This window comes from Ochotona princeps, chromosome 29, assembly GCF_030435755.1.
Source record: "Ochotona princeps isolate mOchPri1 chromosome 29, mOchPri1.hap1, whole genome shotgun sequence".
Classification (NCBI taxonomy): Eukaryota; Metazoa; Chordata; class Mammalia; order Lagomorpha; family Ochotonidae; genus Ochotona; species Ochotona princeps.
The window spans coordinates 15,529,850-15,553,594 of NC_080860.1; the positions used below are offsets into that span (position 1 = coordinate 15,529,850).

At 45.5% G+C, this 23,745-nt stretch overlaps 1 protein-coding gene across 4 annotated transcripts in view; it reads left to right on the forward strand.

The window, feature by feature from the left end:
- Positions 1–23,745, forward strand: part of KREMEN1 (kringle containing transmembrane protein 1) — an 80,579-nt gene that overhangs the window by 14,225 nt on the left and 42,609 nt on the right. For all 4 annotated transcript variants that reach the window (XM_058656681.1, XM_058656679.1, XM_058656680.1 and 1 more), the window contains exons 2-3: positions 5,351–5,513; positions 11,087–11,178. In XM_058656681.1, coding sequence (XP_058512664.1) covers positions 5,351–5,513; positions 11,087–11,178 — 255 coding nt within the window. The remainder of the gene's footprint in view (positions 1–5,350; positions 5,514–11,086; positions 11,179–23,745) is intronic.

The following is a 23,745-nucleotide window of genomic DNA, read 5'->3' on the forward strand; positions in this document are numbered from 1 at the left end:
TATATATATAGAGAGAGAGAGAGAGAGAAAGAGAGAGACAGCTTCCCACCACCCCACAGCTGCCATCCTGCCTTCTGACTTGCTACAGTAACCCCGTAATCCATCTCTTTGCCTTTCTCTAATTCTTCCTCTACCCAACAGCTAGACAACTTCATTTCAAAAGTAAGTCAGAACACATCATTTCTCTACCCAGCACCCTCCAGTGGCTTCCCCTTACACCCAAGAACAAAGCCAAACCCTTGAGACGTCCCACGTTCTGGCCTTGTCTGCCCTTTCCTATCATTCTCCCCACCCCAGTCCACAAGCTGCCCAGAACAGTGTTGTCTTTGAGGGTTCACAGGTTCTGCACCTGCTGCTTCCTGTGCCTGCAGTTCTGTTCCACGCCTTGATGGGGTTTGCTTCCTCCCTTTCTCCACCTCTCTGCTCCTCTCCTCTCCTCCTCTCCTCTCTTTCTCTCCTCTCCTCCCCTCCCTTCCCCTCCCCTCCCCGGGCCCTGCCTGAGTTACTCTGTCTACGAGAGATCCCCCACTGTCCCCCTCCCCTTACTCCGCTTCCTTTTCCGTTACAGCACTGCCTCTGTCTGATGTCAGTTTTCGTGGATTTGTTAGGGGTGTGTACGTCCCTGTTAACATAGATGTTCCATAAACACAGTGGCCTCTGTGTTGTGAATACAGCCAGGTGCATAGTAAGTCCTGAATCAATATCTGTAAAATGAACTATGACTGATAGCCTAGACATTAGATCTGTTGCCTTCACTCATTTTCTTAGAAGAGTTTTGTGATTTTTTTTTTTTTTTTTTTTTAATGAGAGATGCAGGCCACTCCTTGCTTATTTGAGAAAAGCTTACATCAGTTTTTTTTTTTTTAAGATTTATTTTTAGAGGGGCGGGGGGAATCCCAGTGCATAAAAAATGTATCACATAATGCAATGTAATTAATTTAAAAAAAAATGAAATGCAATAAAAATATGTTTAAAAAAATAAATAAAATAACTAGAATAATCAATTAAAAAAAAGATTTATTTTTATTTTTATAGGAAAGTCAGATATACAGAGAGGAGGAGAGACAGAGAGGAAGATCTTCCGTCCGAGGGTTCACTCCCCAAGTGAGTGCAACGGCTGGAGCTGAGCCAGGAGCCAGGAGCTCTTCTGGGTCTCCCACGCAGGATCGGGTGCAGGGTCCCAAGGCTTTGGGCCATCCTCAACTGCTTTCCCAGGCCACAAGCAGTGAGCTGGATGGGAAGCAGGGCCACTGAGATTAGAACCGGTGGCTATATGGGATCCTGGCGCACACAAGGCGAGGACTCCAACCACTACGCTATCGTGCTGAGCCCACATCAGTTTATATAACAGCAGAAAATAAGGGCGGCAGGGACCTTGTTCCTGAGCACACACCCTGCTGTTCTGAAGAAATCAAATCGCACAGATCACTTGGAGACTACTCCCGTCTGCTTCTCGTATCTTTTTTCCACAATTGACACACACAGGGCAAGTCGGGTTCAACAAATGATCCTTAAATTCTGCCTCAGTTTCCTCAGTAGAATCGAGAGAAGGTAGGATCTTAGACTGAAGCAAACAAGCCCCCACTTCCCTGCTCCCACTCTCAGATGCCATTTCATTCCCACTCATGAGGACTGTCACGTGTGGGAATGGCCGCCACCTCCACTGTGTCACAGATGAAGCCGTCTGAGCCATTGGGAACATGGTCCTACTTGTCCTGCAGGTTGCTCACTGTGTATGGTTAAGGCCTCCCATTAGGGTGGCTCCTGGGTGACTCCTCGCCATTTCTTAATTGTATATTTTTAAGGTATTCATCACAGTGTTTTTGGTTTTGTTGGCTTTTGGTTTTTCTGTTATCACAGTAGTTTGATGTGCAGGATCTGACAGGAGAGAACTATATAAACACATGGCAATTAAATTCTAGCAGTTGGGAAGAACTTGCCTGATGTTTCTGGAATCATCTAATCCAGAGACTCCTTAGCCTGATTATGTCCTAGAGTCACTAAAAAGACAGCTTTTTAGAAATACAGGGTCCCAGGTCTCCCTGTAGTCTGCAGCTGGGATAGGACGTTGGGTCTCTTGCTCCTCCCACTTCCTTCTCTGCTACCCTCATCTCTATTTCTCTGTCTCTCAAATATAGCAGATGTAGATATCTTCATATTTGCTGTGGATTGGTTTCAGGAGTACCTAAGGATACTAGGATCTGCAAATAAATAGGAGAGAATGTGTTGGGAACAGATTTTTTGATAAAGTTACACTTTGTCTGCCATGGGAAGCATTAGGGGAAGAACACTTCACACAGGAAATAGCATGGTGTCCAATGAACAGCAAGCAAACTGGTGCGGCTGAGGGAGGGCTTAGCTGCCGGAGCTCCTGGGAACAGTTTGGGTTTTCTTCTGAGGACCTCTGGTCTCCAGAGAACTCGAAAGGTCAGCATGGAAAATGGATTGTAAGAGAACAGGTTGAGGCTGTGAGACCTGAATTATTCTCTGATGATGAATGTACAAGCCCCGACAGGTGACACTGAAGATGGAAAGGGGGAGGAGAAAGCAGTTTTAAGATTATGTATGTGTATATTCTTATATAGAAAGATACATATCTTTCAAATTATTTATTTCAAAGGTAAATTTGCAGACAGAGAGAGTAAAAGGTATCTTGTATCTGCTGATTCACTCCTCAGATGGCCCCATACAGCCAGGGTTGGACCAGGCTACAGCCAGCAGCCTAGAACTTCCTTCATGTCTCCCACGTGGGTGGCAGGGTCCCAAGGAATCAGACCATCTGCTGCCACTTTTCCAGGCACAGCAGCAGGCAGCTAGAATGGAAGTAGAGCAACTCGGACTGCAGCTGGCACTCCAATGAGGCATTAGCATTGCAGGCAGCAGCTTAACCCATGGCACCGCAACGCCAACCACAGTCAGCAAAACTTGCGGATTAGTAGGGTGATGGGCAGGATATGAGAAACAGAGAAGACACCCGGGGGTTCGGCTCGAGGCATTAGAAGGCATAGGGTGAGTACCCTCCCCCAGTTTTGTCTGTAAAGTGGGGATATACAAGTACCTTTCTACTGAGTGCCTACTGACATTTGTAAAGCACTTAGGACAGAGATTGGCACAAAACAGACACTCTAGATGGAACAAGTGATGTGATAGTAATTTGTCCAAGGTCACCCAGCTAGCTGATCAGCAGAAAATCCAGGTAAAAGCCAAGGTAGAGCCAGGGCTGGGCTAGGGGTCAGGCCAGGCTGAGCCAGTTCACAACACCCACTGGCAGATCTGAGAATCAACACAGAGTACAGGACAGGACAGGTTGGGCCACAGGACAGGCCAGGTTGGGCCGCAGCACCAGCCAGTCCACATTAGGGCCAGAATTGGGGTGCAGCACCCACCAGCATGAGCTGGAATGGGGCGCAGACTGGGCCAAGCCAGGTTATAGCTCCTGCTGGCAAATGCCAAAGTGAGGCGGGCCATGCCAGACTAGGTCACAGCACTTACCAGTATACATGAGACCCACGAGGAGGGGGCGTGAGCCTGGGAGGGGGATAGCACGGACCCCCCTGCTGGGCCACTGCTCCCACTGGTGAGTGTGAGAACTGGGACTGAGAACAGACCAGGCCGGGCAGGGCTACAACACCTCTTGGCCTGCATGTGAACTGGGTTGGGAAAGATCCAGGCTGGACTAACCAGCTGTATCCACTGGTATATGCGTGAGGCAGAATAAGTGCAGGCTGGTTGGGCTTTGCCACGGCATCAGCTGCCAAGTGCTGGGACTGGAGGCAAATCCTGTCAAGCTAGACTGCAGAACCACCTGGAGTGGGCAAGATCCTGGCAGGGGAGTGGGCCCAGTAGGGAAACTGGACATTTCTCTGATGGGCTGCAGCTTCCATTGGTCAGCATGAGAACCAGGACTTGGGGGAGGGCCAGGATAGACAGGAGGTAGCACCCGCCAGTATGAGTGTGGGTTGAATAGTGGGGTCAGTGTGTTGAACTAGGCTCCAACTACCATTAATGTGCAGGCTCTTGGGTTTGGTCATGATGGTCCATGGTAAGTCACACCACTAACATATGAGCATTGCCCCAAACATGATAAATTGCTAGGATTTTCTACATAGCATGCAATTCCAGATTATTTTGGCTATCCATAAAACAGTGGCATTCTAGACAAAACACAGGATTCTGAGAGCAGAAAGAGAGAGGTCCTGGGAGAGAGATACTGTGAAGATGGTTTTTGAACACAAAAAGAGGTATCTTTCAGAATGTAGACATGCTTCCATTACCCACTTGCACAGGCTGGACCAGGCATGTACCACATTAAGAGTCCCTAATCCTGGAAGTTAGAGGTCAGTGCAAGCCAGGAAAAGGGAAGAAATAAAGCTCTGAATGTTAGTGTAACTGCCACAGAATGTCAGTTTTCTGGTGATACATCTTCAAGAAGTGTTTGAAGTGCTTCTATCTGTCAGTTTCAACTAAGCTAATTTAAAAATATGGCTCTTTGTACTGTGCCTTTTTCATGAACCTCTATGGGTTTAATGCATCCAATATGTGTGGGAAAGGCCTCGCAGCCTCCTTCCCATCCCCCTCAGCGTCTAGGAAGCGGTGTGGGGCAGCACGCTGTTGCACCTGCAAGGGTCTGTCATTTTGTTACATGGGACCATCTTCAACATGTCTTGTTGTAAGGTTCCAGAAAAGCATGAGAGGAAAACGCCAGCTTGGCCTTTCCTCCTTCATGCCGCTCATCTGTTTTGTTGCACCTCTCGCAAACAGCATGAGGAGGACTGTTCTTCATTACCAGGGAATGTGAGTCATTCCCGGAGTCGTGTGATTGGGATTCCAAAGCCTCACTGTATCCCATGGCCTTATTAAATCCAAGTGTCAGTGCTGCCTTTCAGACTAGAGAGGAAAACTCGGTTGCAGCCGGTAACCTAGCTTTAGTTACCACCCAGAGACACTAGCCAGAGCCTTGACCCCCTCTGAGCACCCAGAATTCTACACGTTTGGTCACTACCAACTGACTCCCAGTATGGGGTGTTCCGCTTCACTTCATGGACTTTTGGTGCATGTCCGCTCCCTGTTAATGTTTCCAGTTGGGATATGTGTATTTTCTGAGCCAATGTTCTAGTGTCTGTAGACAAGCTAGTGCCAAGATTAGCCTGGAGTTTAGAGAGAGTACCTCATTTCAGGTGGATGTAGCCCTGGCACTGTTTAATTGCACTGTGTCCGGGATCTAGCATCTCCGGCTAGATCATCTATCTCCAGCTTGGTCCAAAGAGAACAAATACAACATCCACCCAAGAGGGAGGAGACTATAAATGTTGCCAGCAAATTAGCATGTTCTGTTTTTTCTTTCTCCTAGAGTGTTTCACAGCCAACGGTGCGGATTACAGGGGAACACAGAACTGGACAGCACTGCAAGGCGGGAAGCCATGCCTGTTCTGGAACGAGACTTTCCAGCATCCCTACAACACTCTGAAATATCCCAACGGGGAGGGGGGCCTGGGTGACCATAACTATTGCAGGTAAGGTGGGGCCATTCTGTACTGCCAGGCTTCTCTGGTTGCCTCTTCCGTTCCTTTCCAGTCCCTCTCACAACTGGGGGAAGCTTCTTTGTCTCCTTCTGGCCAACTCAGAAGGCCTTTCTTGTTTTTTTTTCTTTTCTTGTCTTGTCACAGTTTTAAAGCATATTCTCCCACGCCTCTGTCTGTCAGTGGTCTTCTGGTTGCTTATTAGATGCTGGCTTGCACAACTCTGCTTTCCAGGTGATCCCCTACTTTTCCCTTTGGGAAAAAATGTTGACCCTATCACCAGAGGACAGTGCACAGACGAGCACAGCTTCCTTAGAGCCAAGGATGTGATTGGTTCTGCGACCCCGACTCTCGTCCTGCTTTTGGTCCTGCAAAATCTTGCTCTAGGAGCAAATCCCTCAAATTTGGTGCTGTTTATTTCTGTTCAACAGACTAAGCTGTTTCTTTGATCTACCTTTTTTTTTTGTTTTTAAGATTTTTTTTTTTAATTGGAAAGTAAGATTTACAGAGGGAAGTACAGACAGACAGAAAGATCTTCCATCTGCTGATTCACTACTTAAGTAGCCACAATGGCTGGAGATGAGCCAATCCAAAGCCAGGAGCCACGAACTTCTTCCAGGTCTCTTATGCGGGTGCAGGATCCCAAGGCTTTGGACCATCATTGACTACTTTCCCAGGCCACAAGCAGGGAGCTGGATGGGAGGCAGAGCAGCTGGGATTAGAACCGGATCCCATATGGGATCCTGGCATGTACAAGGCGAGAACTTTAGCCACTAGACTACCGTGCCAGGCCCCGTTTCATTGCTTTTCATTCCTGTCTGACTCTAGCAGAGGCTCTTAATCTGACATGCATGGTGCTTCAAATGGTATCCATCATTTCCTGGGTAGGTGATCAATGGCTGCAGTCAGATTCTCAAACTTATCTATGATTGACACAGTTAAGAAACACTGGTATGGGGGCCAGCACAGTGACTCACGTACATCACCAGCTCCCCATCTGGGTGCCAGTCCTGTCTGCGTCACTTCGAATCCAGCCCCTGCCGATGACCTGAAAAACAGTGGAGGATGGCTCAAGTACTTGGGCCCCTGCGTCCATGTGGGAGACTCAGCCTCAGCCATTTGAAAAGTAAACCAGTTGATGGAAGAGCTCTGTCTCTATCTTTCTCTCTCACACTCTTTATCAATAACTTTAGAACAATTTTTAAAAGAAAAAAAAAATCACTGATACTTGGGAGCTAGAACAGATTCTAAGCACTTTTGGTTGTATGTTTTAGTTCCTTTCAAAAAAAAAAAAGGAATTTATTTTAAATGCTGAAATTCAGAGAGAGGGAGAGGCAGTGAAAAAGATCTTGCATCAGCTGGATTACTCCCCAAATGGTTACAACAGCCAGGACTGAGCCAGGCCAACTCCATTTGAATCTCCCATATGGGTACCGGGGGGCTCAAGCAGTTGGGCCATGCTCTGCTGCTTTCCCAGGCACAATAACAGAGAACTGAATTTCAGAAGTGGAGCAGCCATGACTTGAGCCAGTGCCCACATGAAGTGCCAGTGTCACCAGCAGTGGCTTAAACCCACTCCCCCCCGAGCTATGGTGCCAATCCCACATTTTACCTTCTTACTCCCAGCAGTATGTTGAATGTCATTGTTACTGGGACAGATACAGAAGCCACTGCTTGAGCCACTAGGACAGATCACAGTGGTTGCGGAACTCCACTCTGAGCTCCACTCCGCATCCCGGTTCCAGCAATGCATTGCTGTCGCAACCATGCGGCACTGTTGATCCAGCTGAGCCAACACGTATGTGACTATTTGTCTTTCATCCTCTGTGTACCCTGACTGACACTCAAGGGCCCATCAAGTTGTCTTAAAGTCGTCAGATCTCTAGCCTATGTTTTCTTTGTGCTAGTACCTTCAGCACCTTCCTTCTCTGCCTACACGTACGTCAACTGACAGCCCTCATATTTGCTATTGCTGTAGTTCTCCATTTATTATGATAGAAATACAGACAACTTATTCTGAGAAGATTTCTCAAACACGACTGAATATGTGTGTGCACATACACAAATATACTTAGATTGCTTATGTAAAGTCTTCCATTTTACCTCTTTTCCTGAAACCCTCCTTGCAACCAAGTCCCAGTTCACAGAGTTAATTTGTACATGTGCTATTTCATGTTTTATTATTTTTGTTGTAATTGAAATTACATACACGGGGGCAAGTACTTGATTGATGTAGTGCTTAAGATGCCAACTTGAGATGCTCATCATCCTATATTGTGTTCAGATCCAAGCTCCACTCCTTAATGCCAGCTTCTTGCCAGTGTGTGCCCTTGGAGGTAATAGGTGATGGGTCACATACCACTACCCATGGAGTCCCAGGCTCACAGCCCCAGCCTGTCCCAGCTGTTGAGGGTGTTTAGGAATGAATCAATGCATGCAAGACCTCTGGCTGCCTTCCTGCCTATTTCTCTTTTTCAAATAAGAAATACATTAATTAAAAAAAAAAATTTTAAAGCTTCACAAGCTCATTAAACAATTTTTTTTAATTTTAAAAATATTATTTATTTGAAAAGCATATTTACAATGAGAGGAGAGACAGAGACATCTTGCATCCGCTGACTGACTCCCTGGAAGGCCTCAGTGGCCAGAGCTGAGTCAGGCTGGAGCCAGGAGCTTCCTCCAGGTCTCCCATGTGGCGGCAGAGGTCCAGACACTTGGGCCATCCTCTGCTGCTGCTGCTTTCCCAGGCGCCTTACCACCAGAACTCAAACCTGTATCTTTATGGGTGCTGGCATTGCAGGCGACAGCTTTATTCGTTACACCATAGCACCAACCTCTAAACAGTTTTTTACATGCTGTTTTTTTAAGTTGTACCTGTTAATTTGAAATTTTTAGTATAAATATTGTATATTTTAAAAAAAAGGTCTCACTCTCTCTGGTTTATTACCTTCCCATAGTTTTTAACAAGGGTTGAATTGGGCTGGAAAGAATGTTTAGGAAGAGAAAGGAATGTTTGTTTTCGGTTGTATGTAGTTGCTTATTTTCTTGCTGTCTTTTAGTTTATTCTATTACTTGGCTTCCTATTAAGAAACTCTTAGAAGAACTTCTGTTGTAGAGTCTGTTGTAAAATTCCCAGTGAGGCATAATTTATATGAAAAGCATTTTTTTTTTATTAAGATTTTATTATTATTGGAAAGCCGGATATACAATCTGATGCCGGAACCAGGAACCTCTTCCAGGTCTCCCACGCGGGTGCAGGGTCCCAAAGCTTTGGGCCGTCCTCGACTGAAAAGCGTTTTTTTTTTTTGCTTAGTAGATTAGTACCCCTGTCTACTCCTGGGCTCCTAGATTCTCACTAGTAAATATCCATTAAGGAAGAAGTGGGAGCCGTAGGAACCTTACCCGGGCTCTGCAGCCCTACCCTTTGATTTGGAGGAATGTACCAGACCTGAATTACCAGTTTATACTTCAAAAAGGGGAGAGGCTGAAACTGTTGATTATTATCACATCAGAGCCCAGGCTGAGACAGTGCTAAAGCAGTGTTAAAACCAAGTAAGCAAGCAAAAGAAGGATGAATTTACTTGTTCTTTATTAAGCTATTGTGATGCTTCTCTGAATAGTTTTTGACGTCGGTAATAAACAGTTGTTTTCTAAGGACCTCACCCAATACTACATCAAAGAGGAACACCAAATAGGCAGAAAATGACAGTGAAATACTGTTTAAAGAAAGGCTTTGTACAAGTCTCCCCCTCCCAGCTTTGATTTCTCTGCTGACACCCGACACCCGTGTTTGTCTTGTGTGACTTTTTTTTTTTTCAGATCCATCCCATTTGAGATGTCTGAGAGTTGGCAAGTGATGGGAACGCGCTTCTGGGCTGGGCTCGAAATATATGGATTAGAGGGGGAGGCAGAGACTGGGGAAGAGCAGGGCTGGCGCTGGCACCTGGCTTTGGGCACAAGAAATAAAAGGGTCCTTTGTGCCTGATGGAAGCTTATCTTCTGGATCCCACAATAGGCTTATCCCACCACAGGCCTGATAGGGGCTGCTCCAAAGAACCCGGGACTGCAGGGTCTTTATGTCCGTTTCCGGCCTAACCAGAGTGTCAGGTTTCTGAGTGTGAATGGAAGGGGCTTGGAAAGCTGTGAAGAGAGGTGAGGCTTTTCTATGTGTCCAGTAGCCCAGTTTTGATCTGCTCCAGCAGTGTAGCCTGTCTGTCGTGCCATCTCTTGAGTTGAAAAGCCCAAGCCACCATCCATTTAAAAAATGCCAAGTAAATCTTTTAAACAGGTTGTTTTCTTATCCAAAGTTGGCGCTGGGAGAACAGAACTACAGGATCTAAGACTCTTTGGCACCGTTTTCTTGGTAATTCTCTGTTGGCAGCAGGGGGTGGGATGGGGCAGGGGGGGTTAGTAGTTTGACGAAAAAGGATCCTCACGAAAAATTACCAGTAGAGACTATATTGTGGTTTTTTTTTTTTTTTTTTTTTTTTTTTTTTTTTAGGTTTTAAAATTAAAATTAGCCTATGTTGAGGTAAAAAGAAAGTAAAGAAATCTAGAAAAAAAAATCTTCAACAGTCCCATCCTCTAGAATGATGTACTTTCAAATGTTTTTATTTATTCAAGAGATGGAGAGGACCTGGGGGTAGTCTAGCAGTGGTTCTAAAGTGCTCCTGTTCTAATCCCAGTGGCCCCGCTTCCCATCCAGCTCCCTGCTTGTAACCTGGAAAAGCAGTGGAGGATGGCCCAAAGCCTTGGGACCCTGCACCCGCGTGGGAGACTCAGAAGAAGTTCCTGCCTCCTGCCTTCAGATTGGCACAGCTCCGGCCGTTGTGGTCACTTGGGGAGTGAGCCATCGGATGGAAGATCTTTCTCTCTGTCTCCTTCTCTCTGTATATCGGACTTTCCAATAAAAAAAAAAAAAGATATTGTATCTTTAAGTAAGATTAGAGGCTTCTAAATATCCAATTTGCCCTCTTGTCTAACATTCCCCCATCTGGATATGCCATGTTTATTTAGTCATTTATCATCGCATATTTAATTTGTGCAACTCTTTTTTAATAGAAATACTTTAATAAACATCTTTGTAAGTGACCTTTCCTGAGAATAAGTTCCTAAAGAGGGAATTGCCACATAACGGGTTTGCATATTTTTAGGGCCTTTGTCTCTAATTACCAGATTGCTACCCTGGCTACTTAATGTCAGTTCATATTCTTCTCTGCATGTTGCAAACTCCCAGTGTTCATTCACCAACTAAAATCATGTCCACATTCAAGGTGCCATGCTGTTTGGCGTGACTGGTTTAGTGTCTGGTTGTCCTAATTACAGCGTAATGAGTCTGTCTGAATATCCCTCATCTTTTGTCACTTCCTGCAGCTGGGAGGTATATCGGTGTTGACAGATCTGTTCTTGGAGTAACACCATTTTTACCCATTAATGAGAGCACTGAAATGCATACAATATAAAGGGTAGAGAATTGTGTTTTTTTTTTTTGTTTTCCATAAACTGAAAAACACTGATCTTCTTGTCTGAACTACGTGATGCTATTGACTATATTCTTTTCCCTACAGAAACCCAGATGGAGATGTGAGCCCCTGGTGCTACGTGGCCGAGCATGAGGATGGTGTCTACTGGAAATACTGCGAAATTCCTGCTTGTCAGAGTGAGAATTCAGTATAGGATCTGACACCCCGCAGGGCCTTGAATGCTAAGAATGCGGTGTGGGAGGCACTGCAAGAGGGCAGGTGCTTCAGGCTGGTGGGTTTTGTTAAGCGGGCTTGGCCCTGAGGACTTTCACTTCTCTCTCCTCTTTTCGAAAGACTCGTTTATGTGTTTGAAAGGCTGTGTTGGAGAGTGGGGGCAAGAGACAGAGAGGTCTTTCAACTGCTGGTTCACTCCTCAAATGGCTGCAACTGTTGGGGTTTGGCCAGGCCTAAGCCAGGAGCTTCTTCCAGAGCTCCTATGTGAATGCAGGGACCCAAGGAGTTGGGTAATCCTCCACTGATTTCCCAGGTGCATTCGCAAGGAGGTGGATCAGAAGTGGACATGCTGAGATGCAAACCAGTGCCCATCCGGGATGCCAGAGCCACAGGCAGCAGTTTTTCCTTTGCTAAGCCACAACGGTGGCTCCTTTCACTTCTCTTGTTGAGGCTTTTCAAGAAGAGGAATGCCCATTCCTTATCATCTTGTTCTGTTTTCCCTTGGTGGTTAAGCCCAATGAAGCCTTTCCCTTGGTGGTTAAGCCCAATGAAGCCTTTCTGTTGGTTAATTTCTTCATGGATAGAGAGGTTAACAGTTCAATAGTAGATGGCGGGGGAAGGGAAGGCTATAATATACTCCTTGGGATTCATTTGGGAAAGAATTTTGGGGGGGTGCTCAACTTCTTTCAGTGAAACTAAGTAATAATATTGCTTATTAATGCTTGGACTTGATCTGGTGTACTGAATAACAGTATTCAGTAAATAATCCATTACATACCAGATAAAGCTGGTATAATTTTTGTCTACATTGCCATGTAATATTCTGGGTTTTTATGTGTGATACTAACTCACAGCCCAGTTTCTTCAGCCTTTGAAGCTGCTTCTAGGTTCCCCATGTGTGTGGCATCCTCTGCTGCTTTCCCAGGCCATTAGCAGGGAGCCAGATTAGAAGTGGAATAACTGGCACTCAAACTAGTGTCTGTGTGGGATGCTGCCACTGCAGGCAGAGGATTAGCCTGTGCACCAGGAATAAAGAAATAAATAATAAATAAATATATATGTATATATATATATATTTGCTTTTTATTGGAAAGTCAGATATATAGAGAGGAAGATCTTCCATCCATTGATTCACTCCCCAGGAGGCTTGTATTTGTGTAAAGTGACACAAAGTCTTAAAGTGGCCCTTGTTTCTTGCTAGAAGAGCTGTCTGGATTCTGATTTCTCAAGGAATCAACCCTCTACCCTGTGCCTCAGGTCCAGTCCTCACCTTTCAGAACTCAAGTTTGCGATTGTCACCACCAACTGGCATTTAGCCCCAGCCTCACTGTACTTCCAACCTGCTTGTGCCCCCCAACTTGCTCAACCCCCCAATTGAGAAGACAGGGAAGATCCAAGGAATGAGCTTCAGCTTGGTCAGCTTCATCAGATTTCTAACATGAGGAACATTCATTTGGTTCTGGTTATCGACAGCAGCAGGGGGAGAGGAAAGCAGATTTTCCTCGGTCCATTTGTCCTACACAAAGATGGCCTTTGAGAACCAGCCCATGTCATTCTTTCAGGCATGGTGAAGAGGGCATTACGTTCTGGGCACTTGTATTCAGAAAGATCATCTTTAGCTTGCACTTAGAAAACGCGATTTGGACCAATAGGATTTGATTCGTGGCAGGTCGTTGAACGGGTTCCAGGAGAGAGGATTATAGCAGTATGCTTCTAATTCATAATAGGAGAGTACTTCAGCAAGTTTGTAGAAAAATGAAATTTAAACATAAGCTTATTTTGGTTAAAAAAAAAAAAAACCTGAAACTTAGCAGCTACTAGGTATCTTTAAAATGTTGGTAGAAATAGGTATAAAGAAGGCCCAGCATAGTAGTTTAGTGGCCAAAGTTCTCACCTTGCATGTACTAGGATGCTATATAGGGTGCCAGTTCTAGTCTTGGCTACTCCACTTCCTTTCCAACTCACTGCTTGTGGCCTGGGAAAGTAGTCAAGGACAGCCCAAAGCCTTGGGACCCTGCACCCACACAGGAGACCTGAAAGAAACTCCCGGCTCCTGGATTTGGATCAGCTCAGCTCTGCCTGATGGGGAATGAACCAGATGGTGAAAGATCTTGTTCTCTCCTCCTCTCTGTAAATATGACTTTCCAATAAAAGTAAATAAATCTTTAACAATAAGAAGTGTAGGTATAAAGAAACTATGCATGGGCTTTAGAATTTTTCACACCCTTGAAATAAACTTATCTTTTAATTTCATTTGGCACAAACTTTTACGTATTTGACCTCACTGTTCCAAAATGGAAAAATCAAATATTATTTCAGGTTTGTTTTGTTTTGTTTGGTGGGCTTTTGACAACCTTCTCAGAGCTCTAACACCGGCCTTGAAGTGATCTGGGTAAGAGGAATTGCAGAGGGGGAAGTTAGAGCTCAGTGGTACCCGGTCTAGGACCTGGTCGGGGGAGCAGTCCTGGCTTTAGGTCTTTGGAAAGCCCTTTTGTTGGTCCTTGGGATACTTGGGCTTCTCCCAAGCAAGCTGAACCTCAGCCCCTGGAGCCTGGTTAAATGATGTGCTGCTCGTGTATCTGATGAACATGGCTGAAGAAAAATTCTCGCACTGTTTGCGTCCTCATACCCTAGCAATTGCCTGGTAGACTCAGCAGGGATGCAGCCTGCCTATTTTGGGCCAATTTTGCCCTATTTCTGGAGTGAAGTCATTATGGTCATGAATAATACTAACCCTCTTTGTGAAGCCCTGAGTGTTAGTATGTTCCAGCTGTGGTTTGTACCTCTGTATTCATATTATCTCTTTTAACCTTCCCAACAATCCTGTGAAGTGGGTGGTATATTCTACTCCATTTTTTAGATGAAAGCATTGAGATTAGATGGTTTAGTGATTTTTTTTAATATATAGACATTTTTTATTTGAAAGGCAGAGTTAGAGAGGAGAGAGAGATATCTTCTATCTACTGTTTCACTCCACAAATGGCCATAACATCCAGAGCTGGGCAAGTTTGAAGCCAGGAGCATGGAGCTTTTTCTAGTTCTCCCACATGAGTGCAGGGTTCCAAGAACTTGATCCATCCTTCTCTGCTTTTCCAGGCCATGAGTGCAGAGCTGGATCAGAAATGGAATAACAGGGGCTTGAACTGACGCCCATTTGTTATAGTGGCACTGCAGGCTGAAGCTTAGCATGCTGTGTCAGGGCACCAGCCCCAGTTCACTGAATTGATGAGAATTGTACTCTGAGCCAAGCAGGCTTGAAGTCTAGGGGTCCTGATAGCATGACCAGTGCCTTTTCCTTCTCATTCTTAAGAGCTCCATTGTCTTTATTTCCTTGAAAATAGGGGCCCTAGTGGATCTGGGCCGCTGTGGAGAGCATTCTTCAGAATTTTCTCTGTGGATTGTTTGGGAATTAAAGGTTGAAATTCTGATAGTATGCCGTATTATTAAGATCGCCTTTTTGACATCATGGAAACCAAAGGATTAACTCAGTGGCGACAGAGGGTCTGCAGTTGATGCTGTTAGCTCTAAGTCATTTTCTTTTTTTCTTTGGGTTTGGGAAATCCCAAACCCTGGGAGTAAAGCAGGCTGCGAGGTTATCCAGCAGAACAGTTGTCGAGCTTCCCCCTACCACACCAGCATGTCTGTGCGGGTGTTCCCAGCTCAGCTGTTGTCGGCTGAGAAAGGGGTCCGCTCTCTTGGACCCCGTGCATGAAGCAGTTTGTCAGCAGCTTCTGGGGGTCTCTTGCAATGCCTGCCATGCCGAGGACTGAAGTTCCTCTGCACTATTGACACTTTATAACTAAGAATGAAACCCTTCACTTTAGCCAATAGCCTAAGTAATATTGAAGGGGACATTAATGATGTAAATCATGCAGGCTAGTTTTTTTTTTTTTTTCACTCACTTCTGCCTTTCAATTACATCTACTTAATGTCTTTGTTAAATGGATCGCTAATAGCGTACCCAAATGAGCATGGTCAAAATTCTGTTGCAATGTTTACTCTCACTTCCCGTGATTAGTTTTGTTTTTCCAACTAGACTACCTATGCAAAGGCAGGAATTGGAGTCTCTCCCTGAGATTTTTGTGGAAGAGGAGGGACTGCAGGATTTCTATGGAAGCTGCAGGCACCCTCATTTCCCTGGGGTTGTGTGTGTTTTGTGGAAGGTGCTGATGGAATTTATGGCACCTTTTCTCCCCCTCAGGACTCGCCCTGGCAGCCACTAAAAAGAGCAGTATATTTCAACAACCTTGTGCCATTCCAAGCCTGGAGGAGGCCATAACAGGTGCTTGCTAAATATTCTTCCTTGATGTCCTGAAGTCATGTCTCTCTCCAAAGGAGACAACACAAGGCAGTGGAAAGAATGCGGCTTCAGAGTCACATGGCTTGAGTTTGAATCATTATTCCCTGAATAGCTTTAGGCCAAATGACTCCCCTCAGAGCCTGGGCTTCCTCATCTATGCCTTCCAGGGTGATGCTGAAGATTAAGCTAATCAAATGCACACGGGTCCAGGGGACTGGCTCCTGGTAGGCATGAAAGTCCCAGCAGGTATTGTGGTGGTGAGCTTTCCCCAGGAGTGAACTATCCTTGGCATATTCCTGTGTTAGCATAACCTGCTTTTTATTTCAATCCATCTCTTTTTTTGTTCGGGTTTTTGTGCTGGGTCTGAGCTGCTGCAGTGTCCATTCCCTGGTGCCTGCTGTGGCACTGGACACAAGAGGCCCCTGCATTTGTGCTTATCATGCAGTTTTATGCTTTGAGATCTGGCACAGACTTGACTGGTTTTGTCATTGGTGTTATTGTTGCTTTGTTTTGTTTGGCAGTGGGTATTACTTAATTTTCCATATTAAAAAAATACACAGTTGCTGAAACCCAATGGACATTTTCCTCAGTGACAGAAACAAAGTGTTTCAAGAGCACAGTGGTGTAAAATACATTAGTATCATAAAGTGGGGAAATCATTCAGATCAGAAAGGGTGACGTCACTGAATATCCACCAGCACTTGACTCTAAGGAACGCATATACACAGAAGATTCAGCCCCCTCAATCTTATGATGTAATTAGGAATCTGAGCTATAAACATAGGATAAAACTGGAAGCTAGCACAGCTACATAAATGAGTACTGCATTATGAGAAAGCATACTGTAAGGGCTTGAGGGTAAGGAGTCAAGTGACTAGGACCTGGGTGGGTTCAGGCACACCAGCTCGGGGCAGCATGATCGAGGCTTGGATGAAGGGTATGGAAGCAGCATGTGTGTAAATGAGGATCCAGGCTTCCTGGAGTAGCAGAGAGCGTATAGAAAGGAGCCACATTAGACCCTGAAAGCTGAAGATGACCAAGCAGAACTCATGTGCTCAAAGCCTTGGCGAAGGCATGTGAGCCCACTGTCCATTTTCAGGATACATTAGAAGGAAGTTTTGGGAAGCAGAGGCTGGGTATGAATTTCTAAACAAAGGGATAAGAGCCTGGGCTTTGATGGCAGCAGTGAGATAAAGACAGGAAGGGTTAAATCCCAGATGCATTTTGGAAGAAGCTAGTGCTTGATGACAAGTGGAATATATGAGATGAAGCCACAGAAGAGTAGAAGATGACTCTGTGGCTCCTTGCCTGGAAGCTTTGTGGTGGTGTCCCTGAGGTGGGGGGCGGATACCAAAGTCCAAGTCAGCCAACTGGGCTCTTTTTCTCAGGGACATAGCTGTAGTGCCTTAAACTTGGACTGACCTTTTATCAAGTAGGGTGTTTCAGTTGGTCATTGGTTTCTAGCAAAGCACCCAAACCATAATGACCTAAACCAGCCATAGTTTACCATTTCTTTCACTTCTGAGAGCTGGCTGAGTTTCAGCTCCACCAGATGCCTGTGTGCAGTTGTGAGTGGTGCTGGGACCAGGATGTCCAAGATGGCTTCAGGCCTCTCTCAGCCCAGCAGGTTCTCTCTCAAGGGTTGTTCAGCCTTCTGATACAGTGGTGACTTCCTCCATAGATAGGAAGCAGAAGCTGCCAGTATTTTAAGTCCACTGCGTTCTACTGATCACAATAAGTCACAAGGCCAGCCCAGACCTAGGAGAAGGGGAAATTGATTCCTACTCTTAAGGTGGGAACAAGATGCACGCTTACGAAGGAAAACAATTATTGCAGTGGCCTTTGGCTCAAATACCCATCTTCTGTTTTTTTTTTAAGATTTATTTATTTTTATTACAAAGTTAGATATATAGAGAGGAGGAGAGACAGAGAGGAAGATCTTCCATCCGATGATTCACTCCCCAAGTGAGCCACAGCGGCCGGTGCTGTGCTGATCCGAAGCTGGGAACCTGGAACCTCTTCCAGGTCTCCCAGGTGGGTGCAGGGTCCCAATGCATTGGGCCGTCCTCGACTGCTTTCCCAGGCCACAAGCAGGGAGCTGGATGGGAAGTGGAGCTGCTGGGATTAGAACTTGCGCCCATATGGGATCCCGGCACATTCAAGGCGAGGACTTTGGCCGCTAGGTCACGCAGCCGGGCCCCCATCTTCTATTTTAAATCACCAGAAATCATGTTTTAGAGAAGGAATTCCCACCAGGAAAAAAAAAAACTGCTGTGACACATTCAGGCCATTTGCAGGAGCTGGAGGGGGGGCCATGTCAGGATCCTTGGGAATTTTTATGACTCCCCCTAAAGGGAGAATTTCATAGAAGAAGCAAAATCTGTGCTTATTTCATTTATTTGAGGGTCTTGGTATGAGATTCAGAGGCACATGTGAGGCTGCATGAAGAGTCAGAGTAGCTGAAAAGAAGAGTTCATGTTTGGAAATAAAGTTAGAGAGGCAGCAGGGGAACCATATTGTGATAAGGACCTGAACTCAGTTGGTAACTGTCAGATTTGGAAAGCAAGTTACAGATGGACAGGGCAAGTACAATGTGCTTACGGCCCTGGGGCCCAGGATTTGGATGACAGTCAGTGCTCTGAATGAAGGGTTCAGAATGCCTAGTTTTCTAATGACATACCAGTGGCATCATCTCATGTGTATGTGTACTTGATTCTTGTTCCCATGGATGGGAGAAGTTAGCCAATCAGGCACCAGTGTGATGTCTTGGGGCAGAAGGTGATGTCAGCATGAGGTTAACTGACATTTAAAAGCAGGAACTGGCCCAGCACAAAAACCTAGTCACCTTGCATCCACTGGGACCTCATATGGACACCAGTTCATGTCCTGGCTGCTCCCTTCCCATCCAACTCCCTGCTTGTAGCTTGGGAAAGCAATAGAGGATGACCCAAAGCCTTGGGACTCTGCACCCACACAGGAGACCCAGAAGAAACTCCTGGCTTTGGATCAACTCAGCTTTGGCTGTTGTGGCCACTTGACGAGTGAACCAGCAGATGAAAGATCTTTTTCTCTGTATCTCCTTCTCTGTAAATCTGACTTTCCAATAAAAATAAATAAATATAAAAAAAAACCCAGCGGGGGCTGACAGTGAGGGGCAGTGAATTAAGCTAAGCTCACTCACATCCCATACCAGCGTGCCAGCTTGCGGCCTAGCTGCTCCGCTTGCAGTCCAGCTTCTGTTGCTGATGCATGCTGGGTGACATCAGAAAATGGCATCGTTTCTGGATCTGTGGATTTTATTTACCAGGAAAAAGGGAAAAAAAGGGAGTTCTGTGGAGTCATGGAAAGAGTCATTTAGAATGTAGAAGAACGTGGCTCTGTTTTTGTAAAACATGTATTTTAATTTTATCAGAGCACTGAAATAGAAAACATGGGAACAGCAGGGCTGATTCTCACATGAATTACTTTCTGAAGATTCATCTTCAGGCTTGAGTTTTGACCATGGTGGGCATGCCTTCTGTCTTGGATAAAGTTGTTTGATTGCCAGGAGTAGACCTCAGTAACCTAAGCTTAAGGAATTTATTGGGATAAATATTGTATCATAAAACTCAACCCAACTGCTGTCTCCCAAGGACCTAGAAAGCCAGCATTGATAGCTTCTCTCTTTGGAGCCACATGGTCTCCCATCTCTCTCTGTCTCAACTTGTTGTCCGTTATTCTTTCTTTTTGTAGAACAGCAAAGTGGGCTCACTCATCTGTGCGTATGGCTGAACATGAGTTTCATTGCCTCGGTTCCTATTGACAGCCCAAAGCATACAATTCACTGAGTAGATTCCAGTTCTGTCTTCCTGGAAGAGAGACGCTAGTAGTCCCAGTGTAAGTCAGTGTAAGCCTGGGTCCTTTGGATTGTCCCCACTAGCAGATTCTCTGAGAAGGGACTTTGGGTGCAAGGTGATTCTCACGAAAAGTAGGCACCAGCTGTCAGCTGTGGAGGCCGCCATGGAGGAGATGGGTGTTACACACCCACAATGAAGGCATAGTTAAAAGTGGGAGTTTAGTAAGCTTGGTTGTTTGTTTTCTGATAGTAGAAGAACGGTAGTTTCTGGGTTAATCTGAACAGAGGACCAGCTCCAGTCAGTTGGCTCAAAACTGTTTGCCTTGGTCCATAACTCTGAAGATGTTGGTATGATGGTTCCCCCCCCACACACACACTTATTCATGGTTTTGCTTTCCATAGTTTCAGTTACCTGTGGTCCAAAAATACTAAATGAAAATTTCCAGAATTCATAAGTTTTAAATTATATACTGCTCTGAGCAGCATGATGAAGTTGCATGCAGTCTAGCCAGGAGCCAGGCATTCCATCTTGGTCTCCCACATAAGTAATAGGGGCCCAGGCACTTGGAAAATGCATGAGTAGGAAGCTGTGTAGGACACAGAGCAGCTGAGACTCGTCATCTGGTGACGTTGCGCCACAGGAGCCGGTCCCACCCGTCATCACGTCATCCAGTATCATCAGCCCTGTGTGTGCTGCTTACCCGCTAATCACCTGGTAGCCTTCCCACTTATCAGACTGGCTGTTGTAGTTTTGCAATGTTTATGACCAGGTAACCCTGATTTTACTTTATAATGGCCCAAAGCTCCAGAGTACTGATGCTATCAATGCAGGTATGCCAAAGAAAAACCACAAAGTGCCGCTCTTAAGTGAAGAGGTGAATGTTTTCTATTTAAGGATATATAGATATATATATTATTTGTATTTATCAATCATATGCTAAGGTTGCTAAGATCTATAATCAGAATTAGTCTTCCACCCAAGAATTCATGTGAAGTTTGCTGTCACATCTCGGCCTGAAGAGCTATGGCCACAGTGCATGATAAGTATTTAGTTTATAGACAGAAAAGGCAATAAATTTGTATATATAAGAATACTTCAAAAATTAGTGGGAATAGTAAGTTTATTTTGGTGGCAAAAATATTTTGAAATCCATGCATAGTTGTTTTTTTTTAATGACGCACATTTTCCATGAACTTTCCGAAGATCCCCTCATGTATGTGTATAGGAAATAAACAATACACATGGAGTCATTGCTGTGTGGCTTCAGGCATCGACCAGCAGACTTGGAACATATCCTCTGTGGATAAAGAGGGGAGCTGCCATCATTAATTGTCATGAGTTCGGAAGCCTCAGCTATGATAAACAAGGGCTCTATTTGTATGTCAGACTGATTCCTTACAAACTGAAAGTGATGAAGTCTCTCTGGTAAGAGGAAAAATGCATGACCAAGCCACAAGGACTTTAAAGTGGCCTTAAAAGTAAAGAAGAATTTGAGAACAAATATCGTTTTTCAAGTTAACTTTTCCTCCCAGCTTCTGGGAAGAGCTAAGGGTGGGACAAGGTCTGGAAATCCACTCAGTTGACCAATAATGCAATCCCTTTGAGCACTCCATGACGTGTCTTCCACCGCGAGCCTTGAAGCCCACGCTTTCTAGTGCGAGTCAGAGGTAGTGGTACCCGGGACAGACTGACCACCATCCCAGGGGCTTGCTGGAGGGTGCACACAGCACTGTGAAGAGTTCACTTTCATTCAGTTCCCCAAGACTGGCTCTCTGAGAACAGGGGCAGGAGTACTCAGGAAACAAACGTGAATGGGGCTCCACAGCCCCAAAGCTCATTCCTGCCCTCCAGTGCTGGCTTGTATGTCCCCAAGCAAGGCCTTTGACCCGGTTAAATTAGCTTCTTTTTGTCCAGGTCAAAAAAAGAATCATCCGCTCTGCCTTCCTGAAATGATTGGAGCTTCAGGTGAGATGACATGTATAAAATATACTGAGGCCATGCACGTGTGAGAGACTTAATAATTAATATCCACATAGCCAGTTTTCTAAGGTGACTGCATTTGATTTGGTCTTTTAAACCAATGCTGATTTATTTTTTATTGCTCAGCAAATTGTTCTTCTTAGGAGGATAGGAAAGCTGCACTATATTTAAGACCAAAGGCACTCTTTATTCAGCGCATGTATCCTGCCAGGCCTTTGATATTTATTGTATTCACATTAGCTCATTTGATTTCTCACCAGAATTTCTTGAGGTCCTTATTGTTCCCCCTTCTTAACTGATGAAATCAAGCTTAGAGAGGCTATGGTGGAGGGACCAGAATTTACTCTGGGGTTTGTCTCACTGCAAAATGCTAAACACACACAGCTGCTCCTGGACACACTATGGACATCTGTGTCCTTCAGATTGGGAAGCGAGCGAACAAAAAACAACTCCTTTTATGTGGTTGGCAGGAAGCAGAGAGCATCAAGGCCTTTTTCCTGTTTTAGGAACTGCTTGTTATCATTTTTCATATAATTCTTTTTTTTTTAAAGATTTATTTTTTAATTTTATTACAAAGTCAGATATACTGAGAGGAGGAGAGATAGAGAGAGGAAGTGGAGCTGCCGGGATTAGAACCAGCGGCCATATGGGATCAAGGCGAGGACCTTAGCCACCAGGCCACTCCGCCGAGCCCCTTTTCATATAATTCTAATAAACTTTTGTAATTTTTAAAAAATTAATTTGTTTAAAAATGGGGACAGAGATCTTTCATCCACTGGTTCACTCTCTAAATATCCACGTGAGTCTGGGCTGAGCCAGACTGAATGAGGAGCCAGAAATTCCATCTGGGTGGCAGAGACCCAAGTAAGTTGGTCCTTCTGCTGCTGCCTTCCCAGGTACATTAGCAGGAAGCTGGATTAGAAAGCAGAACAGCACTGAAATTTGGGATACTGGCATTGCACATGGCAGCCTTGCCAGCTATATTACAGTGTCAGCCCCCAAGCCCCATGGTTTTGTGGCAAGCCTCAGAGTAGCAGACGAAGAAGCCTACAGGCACGGCCAGTGGTCAGTAGATGCTGTCTGAGACCCTGGACCAAAACGAACAAACATGGCGTGAGTCAGCAGCTGTGGCCATGATGCCCGCAGGTGGGTGAAGGTGCTTCTTGGGCAGTGGCAAAGGAGCAGAACAGAGTACACATGAAAAGCAGCGCCGTTCTGCACAGTAACTGCCTGCAGTTAGCTGGTCACTGCTCGGCAGACTCCCTCCTGCTCACTGTCTCGTTCTGCATAACTCAGCTTTCCACGAAAGTTAAGTTCAGAACTTAATCCGTTTTATGAAGCATTCCAGAATGGGCATTTCGTAAACAAATTCAACATATTCAGTCTATTTCCAGTTTTTCTTGGTGGCCTGAGGTCATCAAAGGTCCTTCACCAAGATGGCCTCAGACCGGTTCACTCAGTACATTTTTGTGTCTGACTCGTTTGTCTGCTTCACTGTCTTGGTCAACTTGGACTGCCAAAACAAAGTACCACCTGTTGTTGTGTTGGACTAGTGTGTCCAACAGCAGGTGTTTATCTCGCACAGTTCTGCAAGCTGAGAATTTCAAGGGCATGGTACCAGCAGGTTCAGTTCCCCACGGGGGTCTTCTTCCTGGCTGGCACACGGCTGCCTACTTGCTGTGCAAAACTCCAGAGGCCAGAGAATGAGGTGCAGTTGGGAACTCTGGTTGGGAATGTGTTATAGTGTGGCCTTTGCACAGAATGTGAGCCAAGGGAGAGGGAGGTAGGGGAGAAGAAGGAAAGAAGAGCAGTACAGACGGCAGGGCCCTGTGTACCTCAGGAGAGTGTGCTGTATCCAGGGGGCAGTCAGGGAGCTTTGAGGGTTTGAGGAAGGGCCTCCGCATGCCTCTCCAGGAATAAAGATAATTCTGATTGCAGTGCAGTAACTACAGTGGAGAACAGTAAGTTTGGAAACATGAGTTCAGTGAAGTGGTCTGAATGGGAGGAGATGGTGTCCTGAACTGGGGAAGTGGCTGTGTGGGAGAGGCATGAGCAGATGCATGTATAATTTTAGGAGATAGAATTAGTAATTGGCTTGGAGACAGGGGAAAGGATGGAAAGTGGAGCTGACAGGATTAGAACCTGCACCCATATGGGACCCCAGCACATACAAGGCAAGGATTTTAGCTGCTAGGCCACGACACCAGGCTCACTACTCCGCTTCTGATCTAGCTCCCTGCTTATGACTTTGGAAAAGCAACGCAAGCTGGTCTGAGTATTTTGTCTCTGGCCATCCAAATGGGAGGCCTGGATGATGTTCCCAGCTCCTAGCGTCAGCCTGGCCCAGCACTGGCTGTTTTGTGTCCATTTGGGGAGTGAGCCAGCAGACAGAAGATCTGTCTCTTCCTCTATCT